The sequence below is a fragment of the Nerophis ophidion genome, linkage group LG06, assembly GCF_033978795.1.
Source record: "Nerophis ophidion isolate RoL-2023_Sa linkage group LG06, RoL_Noph_v1.0, whole genome shotgun sequence".
Lineage (NCBI taxonomy): Eukaryota > Metazoa > Chordata > Actinopteri > Syngnathiformes > Syngnathidae > Nerophis > Nerophis ophidion.
Genome location: NC_084616.1, coordinates 39,598,732 through 39,621,332, shown reverse-complemented (window position 1 = coordinate 39,621,332; position 22,601 = coordinate 39,598,732). Strand labels below are relative to the sequence as shown.

The window sequence follows — 22,601 nt, the reverse complement described above, 5'->3', positions numbered from 1 at the left end:
CACGCACGCACGCACGCACGCACGCACGCACGCACGCACGCACACACGCACGCACACACACACACACACGCACGCTAGGTGTGGTGAAATTATCCTCTGCATTTGACCCATCCCCATGTTCACCCCCTGAGAGGCGAGGGGAGCAGTGAGCAGCAGCGGTGGCCAGACTCTGGAATCATTTTGGTGATTTAACCCCCATATCCAACCCTTGATGCTGAGTGCCAATCAGGGAGGCAATGGGTCCCATTTTTATAGTCTTTGGTATGACTCAGTATGACTTTGAACTCATAACTTTCCAGTCTCAGGGCGGACACTCTAACCACAAGGCCACTGAGCAGGTCTTAGCCGCATCTTCCAAGCGTTTTTTTTTATCATCAATAAAATCCTAAAAAAAAAAAAAAGATGTGTGTTCTTGTCTCTCATAATGATTGTGAACAATAGGCAAAATTCCAAAAAAAGTGCAGTTCCCCTTTAAACGTAGTGTATTTACCTACAGCTCTTAAATTGCTGGCCTTTTTACACACGTGACACATACTGTAATTTGCAAAACAAAGATCGCCAAAGGCTACCTTATTGTGTACGGATATATCTTGTGGTTAAAAAGTTATTGTCAATCGTAAACTTTCCAGCACATTGCATGTCATTTAACAATTATAATAATCAATTTTACGTATAAGGCGCCTTTCTGGGCATTCAAGGACACCGTACAAAATCAAAACAATAAAATCCATCCATCCATCCATTTTCTACTGCTTACTCCCTTTGGGGTGGCGAGGGGCGCTAGGGCTTAGCTCAGCTACAATTGGGCGGAAGGCGGTTTACACCCTGGACATCGCAGGGCAACAATAAAATCAATTGGATAAAAACAACAACAACAAAGATCGATAAGATTTACAATAAATAAGCAGTCAGGAATAGGTGTGTTTTGAATCTTGATTTGAAGAGGGATATTGAGTCTAAGTTACAAAGGTCTGGTGGTAATTAGTTCCGAAGACGAGGAGCAGAGCGTCTGAAAGCTCGGGCACCCATGGTGGACAGTTTAAATAAGGGGACAGTGAGATGGATGGATGAATAAGATCTTAGGGAACGTGAAGGCATGGCCACATGGAGCAGGTCAGAGAGATATGACGAGGAGAGGTTATGGTTAGCTTTGAAAGTAAGGAGAATTGATCAACCGATGAGAGCGATTTGTAGCGGTGATTTTAGTTGGTACATGAGGAGGAAATTGTCAGATGTCCACATCTCTGTCTATGTAAAGAAGGATGTGAGGACGTGGGTGTGCGATGCAGGGACACATAATACATATGCTGATGACACCCAACTCTACATGCCCCTAAAGCTGACCAACACACCGGATTTTAGTCAGCTGGAGGCGTGTCTGAATGAAATTAAACAATGGATGTCCGCTAACTTTTTGCAACTCAACGCCAGAAAAACGGAAATGCTGATTATCGGTCCTGCTAGACACCGACCTCTATTTAATAATACAACTTTAACATTTGACAACCAAACAATTAAACAAGGCGACTCGGTAAAGAATCTGGGTATTATCTTCGACCCAACTCTCTCCTTTGAGACACGCATTAAAAGCGTTACTAAAACGGCCTTCTTTCATCTCCATCATATCGCTAAAATTCGGCCCATTTTGTCCACTAACGATGCTGAGATCATTATCCATGCGTTTGTTACGTCTCGCCTCGATTACTGTAACGTATTATTTTCGGGTCTCCCCATGTCTAGCATTAAAAAATTAGTTGGTACAAAATGCGGCTGCTAGACTTTTGACAAGAACAAGAAAGTTTGATCACATTACGCCTGTACTGGCTCACCTGCACTGGCTTCCTGTGCACTTAAGATGTGATTTTAAGGTTTTACTACTTACGTATAAAATGCTACATGGTCTAGCTCCAGCCTATCTTGCCGATTGTATTGTACCATATGTCCCGGCAAGAAATCTGCGTTCAAAGAACTCCGGCTTATTAGTGATTCCCAGAGCCCTAAAAAAGTCTGCGGGCTATAGAGCGTTTTCCGTTCGGGCTCCAGTACTCTGGAATGCCCTCCCGGTAACAGTTCGAGATGCCACCTCAGTAGAAGCATTTAAGTCTCACCTTAAAACTCATTTGTATACTCTAACCCAGGGGTCGGGAACCTTTTTGGCTGAGAGAGCTATACAAGCCAAATATTTTCAAAAGTCTCTTTGTGAGAGTCATATAATTTTTATTTTTATTTTTTTAAACACTGAATACAACTATATGCGTGCATTTTTAAGAAAGACAAACATTTTTAGAGTAAAATAAGTCTCTTATTATTTTTAATAACATTGTTATTCTGAGGCTAACCAACAATAAATAAAATACTTCTTACCATTAATGCGACTTCTTGAACAGGTGCGGTAGAAACCGGATGGATGGATGAAAATGCATGAGAATGTTTTATATTTTGAACGTTATTTTTGACACTGTGATTACCAGCAGAATTATTCTTTACTTATCGTGTTAAGCAATGTCAGCTAAGATTTTTCTGAGAGCCAGATGCAGTCATCAAAAGAGCCACATCTGGCTCTAGAGCCATAGGTTCCCTACCCCTGCTCTAGCCTTTAAATAGACTCCCTTTTTAGACCAGTTGATCTGCCGTTTCTTTTCTTTTTCTCCTCTGTCCTACTGAAGGGGGTCCGGTCCGGTGGCCATGGATGAGGTGCTGGCTGTCCTGTTTCGGGACCCTGGATGGACCGCTCGTCCAGATCCGGGACTCAGAATGGACCGCTCGTCCAGATCCGGGACCCAGGATGGACCGCTCGCCTGTGTATCGGCTGGGACATCTCTGCGCTGCTGATCCGCCTCCGCTTGGGGTGGTTTCCTGCTGGGTCCACTGTGGACGGGACTCTCTGCTGTGTTGGATCCACTTTGGACTGGACTCTCCCGGTTGTGTTATTGGATCCACTATGGATTGAACTTTCACAGTATCATGTTAGACCCGCTCGACATCCATTGCTTTCGGTTCCCCTGGGAGGGTTGCCCACATATGCGGCCCTCTCCAAGGTTTCTCAGTCATCATTGTCACTGACGTCCCACTGGATGTGAGTCCCACTGGGTGTGAATTTTCCTTGCCCTTATGTGGGCTCTACCGAGGATGTCGTTGTAGTTTGTGTTGTAGTTTGTGCAGCCCTTTGAGACACTATTGATTTAGGGCTATATAAATAATCATTGATTGATTAATTGATATGAAATGTACTGTGAAGTTGTGGGGCTTGGACAAAGTTGAAAAACCTGGAGGGTCGGATTTTTTGTACTTGTTCAAGCGCTTTAATCTATATGTTAACGCTTTTGTTTGCAACAGTACAAATTTGCATAGTTCCATCAAATCTAAATAACAGCAGTTCCTACAGCCGCTAACCTTTGTGCTCATTTCTATGAGTGTTCTGCAGGGTTCATGATCAGGTCCCCTACTTTTGCCACCTGTTGGTCACATTATCAACAGCTTCAACATAACATCATCAGTTGTCATGTGTTTTAAAAAAAGGCTTTTAGGATGGTTTAAAACATGCTTTTTTTTTTGTCTTCTAATGAATTGCATTCTGGAACGAACGAATGGCACAATGATGCTGTGCATAAGTATAGCTGTGGCTATAAAATGAAGAGCAATGTGTAAAAACAGCATAGTAAATCATTTTGAAATGAGCCTGTAAGCTGACAACAGAACAGTCCAAAGTTCTACAAAGCTATACCTTTTTAGCTTTGAGATGAGCGATTATGTTAACAGCCATCTTTTTTCCCCTTCATTTCATTGTTTACTAAAAATGAGGCTACAATGTAGAAGCCTCACTTGCACATGCTTTAGACACTCGGCTTCATTTAGAGATCCACAGATTGGTAGTCTTTCTCAAAGCCCAAACTCCAGTGATGGATAATCACTTTTAGGATAAGTTCATCTGGGGTCTCGTTTGGAAAAAAAAACAAAAAACATAAAAACAGCTTTGAAGACCCATTAAAAAGTGAACATGTGCACTAAACCTGAAAAAAGATGGATCTCATCAGTCCACATGGAATTATCCAGCCTCACTGTTCAAGTCTGAATGGCCAATGCAGGCCAACACAGAGCAGCTCAATAATTTTGGTGCTCAGACAGTATATGAGTCCTCTGGTCCCTCCTGTCTTCTATCACTGCAAGGCTTTAACGACAACATAAGTGATGTCAGCTCTTGTAAAGCCAAACAAGTACGTATGCCTAATATGAGCAACAGATACAATAATATTTCCTGTGTCGCAGTATACTCACCCAATTATGGGCTGCTGTAAGAACCTAGCCTCTCTTTGGCTCCCCTGCTTTCTGAACGACTGCCTTTGCGGGCCTTGTCATCACTGCAGATCACATAACATAACTGAAATGAATTATATTTATAAAGCGCTTTTTCTCTAAAGTTAAAGTACCAATGATTGACACACACACACTAGGTGTGGTGAAATGTGTCCTCTGCATTTGACCCATCCCCTTGTTCACTCCCTGGGAGGTGAACGGAGCAGTGGTCAGCAGCGGATGCCGTGCAAGGGAATCATTTTTGGTGATTTAACCCCCAATTCCAACCCTTGATGCTGAGTGCCAAGCCCGGAGGAAATGGGTCCCATTTTTATAGTCTTTGGTATGACTCGGGCAGGATTTCAACTCACAACCTACCAATCTCAGGGCGGACACTCTAACCACCAGGTCACTAAGTAGGTGACTTTGACGCAAAGTGCTTAGTTACATAGTGAAACCCATGATCTACATCTTTTAAGCTACATTTAAACCAGTGTGGGTTGCACTGGGAGCAGGTAGGTAAAGTGTCTTGCCCAAGAACACAACGGCTGTGACTAGAATGGTGGGGGCGGGAATCAAACCTGGATCCCTTAAATTGCTGGCACGGCTATGCTACCAACCGAGCCATGCAAAGACAGAAGGTTGACAGATAATCCAACATCATGCATGTATGTGAATATATTTGCGTGGTCTGTCAGATTTGACAAATTGTCTATTCAGCAACATCCTTTTACAATTTTATAGCAGCATGCTGGATGACCTAAGGAGCCGTTTTAAACTAATTAAATTAATGCGTTTGGTGTCTGCTGGTGTTTTTTTTTTATGCCGGTCGTTTTTTCTTTTATAATATATATTAAATAACGTCTGGACCATAATCACATATTAAATATTTCATTATAAAAATTTCCAAGTTACCAAGTGACAGCATCAAAACGATATGGATTTGTTTGGAGAGTGTGGCCTCAAGCAAGAAATTGTTTGTGGCCTAATTTTGGTCTTCAATATTACTTATTATTTATAATTATTAGAAACTAACGTCACCACCCCACATACAAATTTTTATGCACTAAAAATAATTCTTTAATTTGGTTGGAACTACCTTTTTAAGGCAAATGTAAAAACCCTAATAAGTATAGTAAATTGCACACTATATGATCAGAAAGTACACAATATTAACATTGTGATAATTTTTTTCTCTCCATGTAGAATAGTGGCGTCATTATAAAGACTCTTGAAAATAACCCCACTAAGTTATTTGGTGTTTTATTTTATTTAATTTTTTTAATTAAAATGTTGTTTTTACAAAGAAGTATCACCCAATTTAATATAAGTTATCCAGAATGTGAGTTTTAATAATCATACAAAATGTCATTGTTCACGTAAATAATGATAAATCTTTTAAGTTTCCTTTTACTTTATAATGTAAAAGGTAGAGGGATTCACGTATGGTTATCATTATGAATAGTAATGTTATTAATAACAGATCATTATTAGGATTATTTTAATATTATTATTTAGCCTCTACCTGTCTTTAAAAACTATTGATGCCTTTGTTTTAAGCTTTAAGTAAGGTTCCTTGAACACACCACAATTGTGTGCAATGAGATGCAAAGGAGAAACTTCAACATAATTTTGTCCAATGTTGCTACAAATAGATTCATCATAATTTTACCTTTCTTCTATCGCCTCATTCTGTTTCCCAAATGTTGGCGCTGTGTGTGAATAATAATGTGAGCTTTGATATGTTTTTTTGTAAAGGGGTAGAGGTAGTCTTAGACTTTCCTCATTTGATTCAAACAACAATTTTTATTAAACTTTGACAACAAAAATGTTTTTATCTCAACTTTTATGACATCATATTTAATCACTTTAATCTTCACATCTTTACAAAAGCCCAGACCATGATCATTTGGCCCAAAACAACCACATAAACCAGTTTTCTCTCAAAATGTGGTATGTGTACTACTAATGTTACATGGGCTCTATCTAGCAGTAAAGCAAACAAATCACTTATTCATTTAGAGTGTTTTATTTTCCTATATTAAAACACAGGATTACTGTTCAAACTGTGTGTAATGTTACAGGGACTAAACATATTAAATATAATTGTTAAATAAAACCTCTGCCTTGTTTTTTCATGAAAACACACAAAAAAATGTTGGGTTAAAAAATAACCCAATTTTAACCCAACTACTGGTTTAGAAAAGGACGAACCCCTTATTTAAGTTATTTTAACTCAACATATTGGGTTAATTTTTTTAACCCAACTTTTGCATTGAATTATTTCACGAAAAAGTTGAGTTATGATAATTTAATGTTGGGCTATTTCCAACCAAACTATTGGGTTGAATTATTTAACCCAAAAGTTGAATTATGCTAAATCAATGTTGGTTGATTCATAACCCAACTATTGGGTTTAATTTATTTCACACAAAGGCTGAGTTATGCTCACTCCCAACCCAACTATTGGGTTGAAAAATTCAGCGCTCATTTACCCGATAGTTGGTTAGAAATTATACATTTTACTGCTGGTTTGTCCTACTTCTTCCCAATTACTGATCAAAATTATTTTCATTCCATTAAAATATACTCGAAAGCAAGATTTTAGTGACTTTTTTTTTACAATAATTGCCATTTATGGTCATAGTAGTCCTATACAGCATGCTCAAATATGTACATAAGATGTGTGATTGTAAAAATTGTTAATGAGATTAATCCAAAATAAAATTGTCTTCAAGTAAAAAGAAAGTTTTTAATAAAAAAAAAAGCCTTTTTCCCAAAAATGCGTTACTCATTGAAAACAACCCAAAAATAGTTAATCATTTAGAAAACCCAGAAATTTAGTTAAAATAATGCCCTTACAACCCAAAAATCAGACATACATTATTAATCCATCCATCCATTTTCTACCGCTCATTCCCTTTTGGGGTCGCGGGGGGCGCTGGTGCCTATCTCAGCTACAATCGGGCGGAAGGCGGGGTACACCCTGGACAAGTCGCCATCTCATCGCAGGGCCAACATAGACAGACAGACAACATTCAAACACACATTCACACACTAGGGCCAATTTAGTGTTGCCAATCAACCAATCCCCAGGTGCATGTCTTTGGAAGTGGGAGGAAGCCGGAGTACCCGGAGGGAACCCACGCATTCACGGGGAGAACATGCAAACTCCACACAAAAAGATCCCAAGCCTTCGTATTGTGAGGCAGACGCACTAATACCTCTGCCACCGTGAAGCCCTACATTATTAATCCCCGAGGGGAAATTAAAAATGGATTGCTCTTCAAATAAATAACTCCAAAATTTACCCCCACACTCGCAACTCATAAATTGGGTTATCAAAATAACCCAGCATTTTTTTAGTGTGTACTTAGGCCTACTACGCTACTTTCTTTTAATGTTGGTACTATGCTACTTTCTTTTAATGTTGGTTCATCATGGTGGTACTTTGATAGCCAAGTGTTTTTTGAGGTGGTACTTGGTAAAAACCAGGTTCAGAACCATGTTTATACCACGGGCCAGCCCTGAGTGCACCAAAAGAAAAAAAAAACCTTGTGACAAACTATTAAAAAGATCTGTACTTGCATTGGTTTCTCCGCCAGTTCTTAAATCACATTTTGCCTGCTTTAACCTTTATTTAATGTTTTTTTTTTCAATTTTCGGGATGTGTCTATCAAAAAAGTCTACCAAAACAAAACAAAATTAGCAGCATATCTGTCCCATAGATATTATGAAATGATCATCAAGACTTACTCCGGTGTTGGTGTTGTAGGTCCTGTGGACAAGTTGACTGGTGGGGCATTTCCCTTCCCTCGCAGTTGATCGGCTATAGAACCAAAGCCGTCACTAACGAGGTCCTGATAATGAGAAAGCAAGACAAAAGTAATAATGGTTAATAATGTAAATGGGCATGTTGCTTGGTCGGATGACAGGCGCACATACACACTGTGTTAAGTTCTCCTGGAAGAGAATGATGGACTGCAGATTGAGGAGGCTGTTGACTTTGTCCTCCACCATCCTTAAGCACGCCGTCATGTGCTCATCCAGCGCTCGGTCGCTGGAGCCCAGCGAGCTGATCTCAGATCTGTCACAACAGATACGCAGTAATGACTGCACACCTGGAAACACAAGGGGTGAAGTTACAAAACTGATGGACTGTGTATATAAAATGCCAAAATAAATGCAGTTTACAGCAGAGATATATAGCATAGATATAGTACATTGATCTAGAGATATCCGATAATAACGGACTGCCGATATTATCGGCCAATAAATGCTTTGAAATGTAAAATCGGAAATTATCAGGATCGGTTTCAAAATGTGAAATTTATGACTTTTTAAAACGCCGCTGTAAGGAGTGATACACAAACATAGGGAAAAGTACAGAGCAGTTGCATCCCTCAGTCATACTTGCCAACCCTCCCGATTTTACCGGGAGACTCCCGAATTTCAGTGCCCCTCCCGAAAATATCCCGGGGCAACCATTCTCCCGGATTTCCACCCACACAACAACATTGGGGGCGTGCCTTAAAGGCACTGTCTTTGCTTGCCGGCCCAATCACATAATATCTACGGCTTTTCACACACACAAGTGAATGCAATGCATACCTGGTCAACAGCCGTACATGTCACACTGAGGGTGGCCATATAAACAACTTTAACACTGTTACAAATATGCGGGCACACTGTGAACCCACACCAAACAAGAATGACAAACACAATAGAACAAATACCCAGAACCCCTTGCAGCAATGACTCTTCCGGGATGCAACAATATACACACCCTGCCCCCCAAGCTGCTGTTTTGAGGCATGTTAAAAAAAATAATGCACTTTGTGACTTCAATAATAAATATGGAAGTGCCATGTTGGCATTTTTTCCATAACTTGAATTGATTTATTTTGGAAAACCTTGTTACATTGTTTAATGCATCCAGCGGGGCATCACAACAAAATTAGGCCTAATAATGTGGTAATTCCACGACTGTGTATATCGGTATCGGTTGATAACGGTATCGATAATTAAGAGTTGGACAACATCGGCATATCGGATATCAGCAAAAAAGCCTTCTTTAGTAAGCATGTAAGAAAACACTGAGTTGGAATTATTTGATATTGTTAAGGTCAGAGTTCTGTGCAGGTTCTTCCACACAAAACAGATCCAAGCAAAGACCTTGCTTTGTGCACTGTAGGCCAGAAGTCTTTTTGAAAGACAAGCAAGTCCTTTCTCAAACTTTTCCCATTAGGTTGGAAGCATAGAGTTGTCCAAAAACGAGCACACGAGGTATTTTCCAAACTTTGATTAAGGTTCCATAGTATATAAGTAAATATCCTGAATTGTATAATGTCATAAAAGGTGTATAATATAAGTGTATGATTGAATATCTCGTTTCTTATCGTGTCCATCTGCTCTGCTGTACCTGTTTTTAGATGTTTTTGGATATCCTCCTTAATGTGAATTTGCTTTCGGTAGTCATTCAGCTGCTCCTCGACGGATTTCTGCTTGGTGGAAATGGCCACCTGAAAAGTTTTGCGGTCCACACTGTGCTGACACTGCTCCTCCTTAAACAGCTCGCCCTCCTTGATAAGCTTCAGTTAAAGAATAAAGCACAAACATAAGCGACATGAAGAAGTTAAACTTCTCGATGGAACTAGAACAGCAGTAACTTGAGCAATCTGCTGCTGAAGGGCCTCCAAATCCCAGTGTTGATAGTTGACAAAGCTCAGTAAAGAATAGTTCTCCTCTTCCACTGTTTAAAAGAAACCTTAGATTACAGTCCAACAATCTACACGTGCTTTATCTTTTCAATTTGACCTACGTTCCAAGTAGTTCTGCACTAGGGAGTCCAGGTCGCTTTCTCCCGTCTCATAGAGAATTCTTCTTATAGTGTCTTCATGAATGGTCAACCTCTGCAGCTGTTCCATCAGATCCTCTGTGGACACCAAGAAATTAACTTCACAAGTTATTTCTGTTTAACTAGAATAACATTATAATTTTTTGAGAAAAAAAAAACATTTACAAGAAAAACAAAAAAATTTAAATTTTACAAGTGATACCCTGCCATTTTTCTTATGTAGAGAGTCTGCTGGGAAACATGGAGGGGTTCATAAAGGAAACAATCCACTCATGGTGTTTTCATTTTCATGTGCCAAAAAAAGAGACAATATTTTGCAGCAGATAATATGGATGAAGTCTAATATTTTAATAGATGGAAAGCCTTTCTTTTGGAAAATATGTTTGAAAGAGGAATAATTTGTGTCAATGATATTATCAATGAGAATGGTAAAATTATGAAGTATGATGAATTTAGAACTATGTGTGGTGAAGCTTATTCAAGCTTTTCTTTTAATCAACTAACTGGAGTAATTAGGAAAAGATGGAAACAAATAATTAATTATGGAACTACTAAATTACTAGTTTGTAAACCTCTAATAAGAAATTATAGTTGGCAAAAAGGAACTAAAATAAATAAAAAAAGAAATAATTTTTATTTAATAAAGAAATCTTTGAAGGCTGTCCCATACAACACATATGGAAAATGGGAGGACTTTTTTCTACTGCCCGTTGCCGTGGAATGCCATATTCAAACTAATCTACAAAACTACTATTGATGTTCAAAATTGTTATTTTCAAATTAAAATGATTTATAACTTCTTACCCACGGGGAAAATGTTAAAACTATGGAATATGACTGAGTCAGATGATTGCCGATTTTGTTGTCAGGAATCTGAATCCACCCTGCATTTGTTTTGGTATTGTCATATTGTGTCTTCTTTTTGGGTGTAAGTTGAAAAAATGTGTTCAAGGATTGGTTTGTTTATGAAGCTTGATGTAGTTGCTGTTGTTTTAGGAGAGTTCATTGACAGTCATGATTTAGTCAATTTAATTATAGTACTCGATAAAAGGTTTATTTTTAATGCCAAAAATAGATATTCACTTAGTATTACTTTCTTTAAAACATTTATTCAGTATTTTCTTAACTTTAGAAAGGTACATGATTGAAAACGATAATGATGCCAAAAAACCTGATTTGTTGTAGACATCCGCAAATGAGAACGGGATGTTGCTTCCAGCTATCAGCATAGCCATCTTTGTCTCAGCATAAGTTACACCATCGGGTCTCCATTTTGCGAGGTGGCCCATAATACTGGGTTGTGAACGATGCTGCGCTGCGGAGGCTTTGTGCTTCGCTGACCGTTCATGGCTGAGTATATCCATTCGGCGGCCGTGTTCAATGGAGAAGTCCGTTCTACAAAATTTACAGGCAACATACCCCTTCCCCTTCGAACTCTCCTGGATAAACTGAAATTATTGTTTCCAATCGTTCTGGAAGTTGGAACTAGCAAGCGTATTTCTTCATTTTGCTCGTCGAAGATGTAATATATTGGGTTGGAGTCAATAACCAGGCGACGTGATGAGGTTACATCTCTTTACTGTGGGCTTCAGAACAGACTCCCTAATGCATGTTCCTTGACTGCACTTAAATGTATATGTATATATAGAATATATGTAGAATATATTTACATTCTATTCTATGTACAGTAGATGGCAGTAATGTCCTGTTTAAGAGGGTCAAAACATTGCTGAGTCAGGTTCTCATGGAGCTGGAGGGGGCGTGGCCTCCATCTCCGCCTGAATTTCGGGATATTTTCGGGAGAAAGTTTGTCCCGGGAGGTTTTCGGGAGAGGCGCTGATTTTCGGGAGACTCACGGAAAATCCGGGAGGGTTGGCAAGTATGTATCAAGATGATGCTTTAATAGTCCAGTCGTACAGACTATGGATTAATAATTGTGTTTTGCAAGCAACCACAGTAAAATAATCACCTTTGTCACGGTTGGAGCTCTCGTCAGCGGCATTCTTTATGTTCACCATAGCCTCAAGGTTGCAGTGCGTGGCGATTTCGTGCTCCAAGTTGGCTGTTGTTTGCGTGTACTGGGCTTCAAACTGAGCTTTTTGTTCCTTTAGCTTCTTCTGCCTTACCTGGATTGCAACACTAGGTGTAATAAAAAATAAAAAATAATAAAATAAAATAGGATGAAAAAAATTACCGTATTTCCTTGAATTGCCGCCGGAGCGCTAATTAATTTAAAACCTTCTCACTCCTGCGCTTACCAAAGGCATGCGGTAAAGGTAAGCATGCTCTAATTATTTTAGAACCTCTTTTCACTCCGGCACTTACCAAATGAATACAGTAAAAATTTGAGTGTAATGTAAGGATACCATCATGAAAAGCACATTTAATAAAAAAAAACGTTATTATGGTCTTACCTTTACTTATAAATGAAGTCCATGCCAGCTCCTTCTGATCAAAAGCATCGATAAGTTGTTTATAGAGGTCTTCCTTAACTTTCATCAGTTTTAAAATTCTCTCTGTCTCGATGGAGATCTTCCTTTATTACTTGCTTCTTCGATTGAAAGTCCAGTTTAGAAAACTGCTATCAGACCGCTGCTATCAGTTAGCTCGGCTCCTCAAGTGCGGGCGACGACAGAATTATCCTCGGGAAACTCCCCCTCCCGTTCTGCTCCGTGGGTGATCTCTTTATCCCACCGCTTTATTTCAGCCCGGTTGTTTACATAGCCAGCATAGGAGTGTTACATCCTAAAGGGTACGTCGTGCACCCCTCGCGTCATAACCGTCCCAGCACATATTACGTCACTCATTGTCATTTCTTCTGCAGCCGAGTAGTCTCAAGAAGGATCACTAGCGCCCTCTACCACCAGGAGGTGGGAGTCATTTAATGCCTCATATTTGACACACGCAGCTATGGTATATTAATAAAACATAGCTGCTTACTGTTCTTTTTAGCATACCGGTATTCAATAGCTTGGACCTTAAATCCTACTGAATAGCTCTTAATCTTCTTCCCTTTATGCAATTTTAAATTACCGGTATTGAAATCAGCCTCCTCCATTTTGAAAATGATGACAGGGGAAGTGTCACTCATGACGTCACGAGTTTGACCAGGGTTTAATACTAAGCATGCGCTAATTATTTTGCGAAGCGAGTTTGACCCGGCAGTAATTCAAGGCAGGCGCTTACTATATACCCGGCGGCAGTTCAAGGAAATACGGTACATTGGATTGAATAGGATAAAATGTAATTAAAAATAATCAAATAATGTAGGATAAAACAAAATACAATTGGATAAAATAAGATAAAATAAAATAGATAAGATAATATTAGATCACATAAAATAAATCAACGAATGCAGCACCCCCCACGACCCCAAAAGGGACAAGCGGTCGAAAAATGGATGGATGGATGGAAGTTAAATATAATAGGTGTTCACCTGGCGTTGTTGGCTTTAGTGCACATAGCACTCAAATCCGAAATTTCCTTCCGAATGGCTTGCAGTTCCTAGAAGAGACCATCAATGATGATGCAAGCGAAGCAAGAATAAATGATCCTTTCCCATTGTGTTCACTGTTAATTAGGGCTGTCAAATATAATGCATTGACCATTAATTGCACTCTAATGCTTGCTTTTTAATTAATTACTAATGTCATAAAATGTTAACACATATTTTCTGCTTGCCATAACCTTCATTCTCTTTTTCTAATAAATGTAGATCATCAACATTGAAATAGCACTTTTAACATGTGTGCATTACTAAAAAATATGGTTCGAATAAAAATCTCCATAGATTACAGAACCCAAAAACCACCATTCATGTTGGCGCTTTTGCAGCCATAATGAGGAAACTTTACTTTACTTTATATTTAACGTTCCGGACCCTTCATGCAGTCCGTTTTTTATACATTTTGATTAGTTACGCTCATACAATGAGTATTCAAAGCAACAGAATATGACTCAATGCCTTTTTTCGTATGAAATTAATCGATTTAATCGTTGCAGCCCTGATAGCAAAAATCATGTATAACACAAACTAATACCACTCCATAACCGCGAATGGTTACCTTGTGCGGCAATTTTACACAGCGGGTAATCAGGTCAATACATATGTCAATGATCTGTCAAGATCAATCAATCATCAACCAAAGTTTATTTATATAGCTCTTAATCACAAATGCCTCAAAGGGCTGCACAAACCACAACAACATCCTCGGCTCTGATCCCACATCAGGGCAACAAAAAACTCAACCAAATGAGAAACCTTGTTTTTAGCAAAGGATGCGCTAACCTTTTTCAGCTGAAGTTGAATTTGCAGGAACTCATTTTTCTCCATCTCCAGCATGTCTATTTCTTTCTTTAACTGTCCGTTCCTGATCATTAGCTCATTGAAGCATATGTGACCCTTCAGACAGACAATGTTGTTAAATGCTGTGTTTTTCTAATAAGATGTTGGAGATGAGGCACTAACCTTGTAGAGCTTGTCTTCTTTCGACACAATATCTTTAGCGGAGTTGTCTTCGGTTTTTGTGTTATGTGGTGCATAACCTCCCCTCTGTGCTACAAGCTTCCTCTCCCATTCTAAAATCTGCAAAGTAAACCAAGAATGTGGTGTGAGCCTTATCAAACACAAACTGTGCAACAATTGGTCAAAATGTTGTTGTTGTTGTTTTCACCTGCTTTTTGTAAGATACCAATCTGCTTTTGTTGCTTAGCAACTCCTCCTCTATCCTTTCTTCATTAGACAAAAGTACTTCGAGATCTTGTGCAGCATTAACTTCTTGCTTTTGGTTACAGTTACTCTGTGCGATGGTAAGGGTGTGTAAGAGTTCCTCATGTTCATTTTGGAGTCTCTGGATCTCCCTGCTACTTACACAAGGACAAAAAAAACACCAAACGTAATGACATTTCACCCATGAAAAAAACTCATGTATTTTTTCAAAGAGAGTTAAAAGAAAGCGTATATTTTTCATTTTGGGTAGCAGATTTCAAAATACTGTTCCTAATATTTTATAAACTGCTGCACTATAGAGCACTGGAAAGGATGAATAAAAAGTAAATAACAGAACCCACTTGCCTGTCTTTCAGGAGGAGGCTTTGGATTTTGTCATCGAACGCCTGCTTGTCTTTTACAGCTTGGCGATACTGCAGTTTTAGTTTGTGCAGGTCATTTTCAGCTGCATTCAAACAAAGAGGAAGTATATTGTTGTCTAGCTGCAGGTAAACAAGTCACACACCACAACACAATACCAACAGATTCCTAACAACAGTAGCCAGCCAACTCCTGTCATATAGAGCAGTGGTTCTCAAATGGGGTTACGCGTACCCCTGGGGGTAATTGAAGGTATGCCAAGGGATACGTGAGATTTTTTAAAAATATTCTAAAAATAGCAACAATTTAAAAATCCTTTATAAATATATATTTATTGAATAATACCTCAACAAAATATGAATGTAAGTTCATAAACTGTGAAAAAAAATACAACCATGCAATATTCAGTGTTGACAGCTAAATTTTTTTTGTGGACATGTTCCATAAATATTGATGTTAAAGATTTCTTTTTTTGTGAAGAAAAGTTTAAAATTAAGTTCATGAATCCAGATGGATCTCTATTACAATCCCCAAAGAGGGCACTTTAAGTTGATGATTACTTCTATGTGTAGAAATCTTTATTCATAAATGAATCACTTCTTTATTTTTCAACAAGTTTTTAGTTATTTTTATATCTCTTTTTTTCCCAAATAGTTCAAGAAAGACCACTACAAATGAGCAATATTTTGCACTGTTATACAATTTAATAAATCAGAAACTGATGACATAGTGCTGTATTTTACTTCTTTATCTCCGTTTTTTAACCAAAAATGCTTTGCTCTGATTAGGGGGAATTAAAAAAATGTTCAAAGGGGGTACATCACTGAAAAAAGGTTGAGAACCACTGACATAGAGGACCTTTGACTAACATTGCAGTGAATCCTTAAAAACAGCAGAGGGCTCCTGTCCTACAGGGGATCTTTGACTTTTTTTTTTTTCCATCCATCCATTTCCTACCGCATGTCCCTTTTAGAGTTTCGAGGGGTCGCTGGAGCCTATCTCAGCTGCATTCGGGCAGATGGGAGGTTGTACACCCTGGACAGGTTGCCACCTCATCGCAGAGCCAACACAGATAGACAGACAGCATTCACACTCACATTCACACACTAGGGCCAAATTAGTGTTCCCAATCAATCTAAATCGGCAAAACATTGATGTTACACAGCTCATTCCTGTCATATAGAAGACGTTCAACCAGCATTTTTGTAGTACATTTTTTAATGCAGCAGAAGGTTTTGGTCATATGCAGTATAGGATCTTTGATTAGCATTTTTGCAGTAGAGCGTAAATATGAGCAAAAGTCATCCTGGTATATAGAAGAACTGTACCCCACATTAACAATGTCCTTTTTTGGCCTAATTGATGACTGTGTGGATTTATTTTTAACATTCAGAAATAAAATCAAACAATTGAATGGAGACAAGTCAAACACTAGGACCAAGTGGAAAATGGCCACTCAGGCTGAAGCTTATCAAATTAAACCACCTTCAAGCTCATTGATTTGCTTTCTGGGGATGCCTTCTTGACAACGGGAATATGAGTCACAGCACGCAGTAGCTGACTAATCAGCGGTTAGTTGCGTGAAAAGAGCGAGTTAGCCTCCACATAGCAATAGGAATCACACAGGAAAGACTAATTTAAAATCCAAGGGGGGGGGGGGGGGGGGGGGGGGGGGGGGGCTGGGGGTGCGGTGCGTGTAACCTCAGGGAACATATTTTTTTGCCGTACCAGAATATAATGAAGCGTATAGCGCATGGCACTCAGCATCAAGGGTTGGAATTGGGGGTTAAATCACCAAAATGATTCCCAGGCTCGGCCACCACTGCTGCTCACTGCTCACTGCTCCCCTCACCTCCCAGGAGGTGATCAAGGGTGATGGGTCAAATGCAGAGAATAAGTTCGCCACACCTATTGTGTGACAATCATTGGAACATTAACTTGGTTTCACTGTAACCACGGTGGGAGACAAGGAAAGACCCGTGTGTTGTTTCCTTTAATGTTAATAAGCTTAAGATTTGTTATGCAGAGGTATAGTTATAACAGTTGTATAGGCAAATTATACTATTTATAGTTACGGTGGCGAGTGTGTGTGTGTGTGTGTGTGCGTGTGTGTGTGTGTTTGGCAAAATATTTTCTTCTTCCTAGCGGGGGCGTAACAGAAAATATTTTAGAAGTACTGTTCTTGTGGTACGCCAAAGAATCACTCAAATAAATATTCCAAACACGGTGTTACTTCTTAACTGAGTGTGCTGTTACAGTGGCCAAAAATATTAAATATACTTGTTAAATAAAACCTCTGCCTTGTTTCAATGAATATTAAGGCCTACGATGCTACTGCATTTTAATGTTGGTCATTATGGTGGTACTTTGAATGCCAAGTGTTTTCTGAGGTGGTAATTGGCAAAAAAGGTTTGTATTGGATCTACCGTCTGAATTTGAATAAAATTAACCACAAAATCAAACCATGCGTCACGTCACTTACGATTTTCTTCCTGCGAGCGACCTCTTGCAGACCTTTTCATGTTTCATGAGAGTGACAGCCCGCCTCCAGTCTGAGAAACAAGACAATAATTAGCTACTGTTGACATTCACAGTATATGCTTACTAAAACGGTTTACCAATTTGAATGAAATAAAGCTATATTGATTATTTCATGCTTCCATGTTAGGCATGTTTACGATGTAATTTAACACTCAAAAACAATATTGCCATTTTAATAGACACTAAAGGGCATTTGGTTTCTAAAGTAATCCTCTCATTTATAATGCTGAACAAGAATAGTCCCATAGCAATTGCTATGGGCCATAGCAAGAAAAAAGTGGTACTCGACTTGACTGTCAGTCCGGCTGGTGCATGCTAAACTGGTGTCATGACCCTGATGCGACTGATGTTTAGCGGGGTCAGTGTGTTGGATGCCAGCTAGTGTGGCTGTGCGTCAGTAACGTTGCGAAACCTCACTCCTCGGGATGGACCCTGGCATAAACACTCTATGCACTTCTTTATGGTCACATGATTATGGCAACCGGTCACTTCAGTGCAGATCATCAATGTGGTCATCGTACTCTGAAGGTGTTTGCTTGTTCTACTTTGATGGACTGAATTGATTGATGTTTGATTGATTGATTGATAGATAGATAGATAGATAGATAGATAGATAGATAGATAGATAGATAGATAGATAGATAGATAGATAGATAGATAGATAGATAGATAGATAGATAGATAGATAGATAGATAGATAGATGGATAGATAGATAGATAGATAGATAGATAGATAGATAGATAGATAGATAGATAGATAGATTGATTGATTGAAATTTGTATTAGTATATTGCACAGTACAGTACATATTCCGTACAATTGACCACTAATTGGTAACACCCGAATAAGTTTTTCAACTTGTTTAAGTCGGGATCCACCTTAATCAATTCATGATAATTCATGAATGCAAATACACTTTGTTTCTGCTAAACTTTTAATCAGCAGTGAGTCCACATGTCCTTTGTTAATAGTTTTACTTCAGTTTAGCATCACGTCCATTAAAAAGCCAATAGAGGTAATTGCTAATTCAGTATTGCTTCGAACGCCATTAGCATGGGAGATTTATGACCATACTATTTAAGTGTATAATGCAGCCGAAACTTTTGCCAAACTATATGTCTAAAACAAATAAGGCCAAAGCAGCAGAGCTGCTGTAGGAGATATCAAACACTTTTCTTCCCCCCTTGAACATATCAACCTATAATTTTACCTTTACAAATAAACTTTGCACATTATATAATACTAATACTAATACTACACAATACACAATCTAAGGCTGTAGTCAGCCGGAGACCCTAGCATAGTACTCATGTAATATAAAGACCGAAATGTGGAGCAAACAAAATCTTGTTTAGAGCCACAAAAAGCATCGGGCCCAACTCACTCCTCTAGATTCAACTGGGAATGACAGTGTACCAGTTGATCAGTTCAAAACTTGGGAGACAAACATATTTGCAGAAAATTCCTGAAAACACTATCATGCTTCTTTTATACAGAGGAACTTGGACCACTGTGAACACATTGGCAGATCATTACATTGACATTTAACCTCTCTTGCAAACATACAACACTGGGGTCCAACCTTGTGATTTACACAACCGAGGCATTTTTTTAAGGCACCTTAGACTTCTTTTTTATTGTCATTCAAATTTGAACTTTAAGTACAGATGAGAACATGTGTTGCATTAGCTCATGGTAGTGCAGGATGAAAAAACAATAAAGTGCAGCTATAACTAAATAGATTACTGTACAGATAAATATATTGCACTTTTGCATATGCATCTACATTTATGGATTTATGTTATATTGTCTTTAATTACTTATGTAAGGCATCTCCTTTACAGCAGTTACTATTTCTTTTTGTGATGAATGTACTGTAACTACGGTGTTGCTGTAGCTTTTTTATTTCAGAAATAGTCAGTAATCATTTGTTCAACTTATTTAGTAACACTTGTGGCGTTCCTTGAGATTCCATTTTAAGTACTCTCTTTTTCATCATTTGGGCTATTAAGCTGGCGAGTTCAATTAAAAAACCTTGTAAGAGAATCACATTTTTGCAGCAGATTGGTGAAGCAGATCATCATCAGAGTGCTGTCATAGAGATGATTTTTGACAAGGATTTTTTAAAACATTTTTTTTTACAAAAAGTCCTTAAAAACCGCTGAGTGCTCCTGTAACACAAAAAAATAGACCCAAATCAGATGTCTACTGTAAAGGGACAATGGTTCTCTGGAATATACAAAATAAGACTAAAGGTAAGGGGAGAAATCCGGCCCCCTGGTCTTTAACTTTCTAAAAATGTGGCCCCCAAAACAATTTAGTTGAATATTCATGCCCTACACCTTTTAGAGCTGTGCTCAGCAATGGCTTGGCAGCCTCTGAGTAATGTTATCTACCATGAATTGTTTAACGTGGACTCCGACTTAAACAAGTTGAAAAACTTATTCGGGTGTTACCATTTAGTGGTCAATTGTACGGAATACGTACGGTACTGTGTAATCTACTAATAAAAGTTTCAATCAATCAATGAATGTTTTGACTCTGGCTAACACTGTTTAATCAGTAGGGATATGTGGACACGCGGTCAAGCCAAGAGCCAGTCCAGGGTTGGTCCAAGCGACACATACACAAAACAAACAATTCCCTACTCTCTTAATAATGCACAACTTTCTTTTCCCAAGAGACATCAAAATCTGAATCCCTGCAAACACTAAAAACACTTTCAACGTATCAGTATGTTGAATAGAATTAAGCAATGGACTAAGGAAATGTACTGTATTTATATGACCAAACATGTCGTTGTTTTAAATGCAGTTAACATCTGTAAAAAGGGACATTACTAAAACCTTTTTGAGCAGTTTGAGCAAGGAACTGAAACAATGTACCACTATCAGCCAGGTAGTCCAGCATACAGCATGGTTTTAAACAAGGTACAGTCGTGGTCAAAAGTTGACATACACTTGTAAAGAATACAATAGAATAAAATAGAATAGAATAGAATATACTTTATTGTCATTATATTTGCTTATAATGAGATTAAGGACTCCAACTTAAGGTGCGGAAGTTTAACAAATATAGAACATAATGTCATGGCTGTCTTGAGTTTCCAATCATTTCTACAACTTGTATTTTTTTGTGATAGGAGCACATACTTGTTGTTCACAAAAAACATTCATGAAGTTTGTTTCTTTTATGAATTTATTATGAGGTGGCGACTTGTCCAGGGTGTACCCGCCTTCCGCCCGATTGTAGCTGAGATAGGCGCCAGCGCCCCCCGCGACCCCTAAAGGGAATAAGCGGTAGAAAATGGAAAATGTATTATGGGTATACTGAAAATGTGACCAAATCTGCTGGGTCAAAAGTATACATACAGCAATGTTAATATTTGGTTACATGTCCCTTGGCAAGTTTCACTGCAATAAGGCGCTTTTGGTAGCCATCTACAAGCTTCTGTCAAGCTTTTGGTAGAGTTTTTGACCACTCCTCTTGACAAAATTGGCCACAATGCCCAGCAATACGTTTGGAGGAGAAAAGGTGAGGCCTTAAATCCCAGGAACACATCCTACCGTAGAGCATGGTGTTGGTAGTATTGTGCTCTGGGCCTGTATTGCGGCCAATGGAACTGGGGCTTTGCAGAGAGTAAATGGGACAATGAAAAAGGAGGATTACCTCCTAATTCTTCAGGACAACCTAAAATCATCAGCCAGGAGGTTAGGTCTTGGGTGCAGTTAGGTGTCCCAACAGGACAATGACCCCAAACACACATCAAAAGTGGTAAAGGAATGGCTAAATCAGGCTAGAATGAAGGTTTTAGAATAGACTTCCCAAAGTCCTGACTTTGTACAGGTGGACAATGCTGAAGAAACAAGTCCATGTAGGTAAACTAACAAATTTAGCTGAACTGCACCAATTTTGTCAAGAGGAGTGGTTAAAAACTCTACCAGAAGCTTGACATAAGCTTGTGGATGGCCACCAAAAAGCGCCTTATTGTAGTGAAACTTGCCAAGGGACATGTAACCAAATATTAACATTGCTGTATGTATACTTTTGACCCAGCATTTTTGGTCACATTTTCAGTAGATCCATAATAGTTTCATAAGAGAACCAAACTTCATGAATGTTTTTTGTGACCAACAAGTATGTGCTCCAATCACTCTTTCACAAAAAAATAAAAACTGTAGAAATAATTGGAAACTCAAGACAGCCATGACATTATGTTCTTTACAAGTGTATGTAAACTTTTGAGCACGACTGTATATGGAAAGAGGATGCTGTGACCCACAAATATCTACTATACCAATAGTCTTCTATTAGATGTTTTATTCTTTCATTTCCAATAAGAAAATGGTTAACACACAAAAAGAAATATGGGCAGGGAGTAGGATTAAAAAAAACGTAGATTTTTCTTCCTTTTCAGGCATGTTAAGTTTTGGATTGAACATTGTTATTCTGTCCAGCATTTTTTCGAATAAACTAAACCATTAGCGCACGTTATTACCATAACTTTTAATAATAATAAAAATAATAATAATAATAATAATAAATGTAGTTAGACCTGCTAGTGCTGCTTTGTTGCCCCCTGCTGGTTAGAGGTTAGCTGAGGTTGCTAGCTCACGTTAGCAACACGTCCAACAGGCCTTTGAGCGCACCTCCGCCTCGTCATTTTGTGACGTCGAGCAAACGGGCTTCTCAAAAACAAATAAGTTTAAGTCACTACTTGTGATTTAGGTCGGCGGGCTACCCTCCTGTCTGCTGGCACTTGTCGTAAGTGGACGGCAAGTGAAGCTCGATAAAAAAAAACATGCTCGTCATACGCGTGAC

General features: G+C 38.7%; 1 protein-coding gene across 3 annotated transcripts in view; it reads right to left on the bottom strand.

Annotated features, from left to right (window-relative positions):
• Nucleotides 1–22,601, bottom strand: part of LOC133554698 (outer dynein arm-docking complex subunit 1-like) — a 25,365-nt gene extending 2,764 nt beyond the window's left edge. Inside the window, exons 1-15 of one of the 3 annotated variants that reach the window (XM_061903729.1) lie at nt 22,336–22,601; nt 17,722–17,791; nt 15,225–15,324; nt 14,824–15,013; nt 14,619–14,735; nt 14,439–14,552; nt 13,587–13,654; nt 12,120–12,289; nt 10,115–10,228; nt 9,963–10,045; nt 9,716–9,884; nt 8,239–8,414; nt 8,050–8,153; nt 4,276–4,358; nt 55–4,168 (exon numbers count right to left, since the gene is read on the bottom strand). In XM_061903729.1, coding sequence (XP_061759713.1) covers nt 4,280–4,358; nt 8,050–8,153; nt 8,239–8,414; nt 9,716–9,884; nt 9,963–10,045; nt 10,115–10,228; nt 12,120–12,289; nt 13,587–13,654; nt 14,439–14,552; nt 14,619–14,735; nt 14,824–15,013; nt 15,225–15,324; nt 17,722–17,761 — 1,524 coding nt within the window. In that variant the 5' untranslated portion in view covers nt 17,762–17,791; nt 22,336–22,601 and the 3' untranslated portion in view covers nt 55–4,168; nt 4,276–4,279. Of the gene's footprint in view, nt 1–54; nt 4,169–4,275; nt 4,359–8,049; nt 8,154–8,238; nt 8,415–9,715; nt 9,885–9,962; nt 10,046–10,114; nt 10,229–12,119; nt 12,290–13,586; nt 13,655–14,438; nt 14,553–14,618; nt 14,736–14,823; nt 15,014–15,224; nt 15,325–17,721; nt 17,792–22,335 lie in introns of those variants that run through there. The other 2 variants (XM_061903730.1, XR_009807187.1) reach the window with 2 other exon arrangements.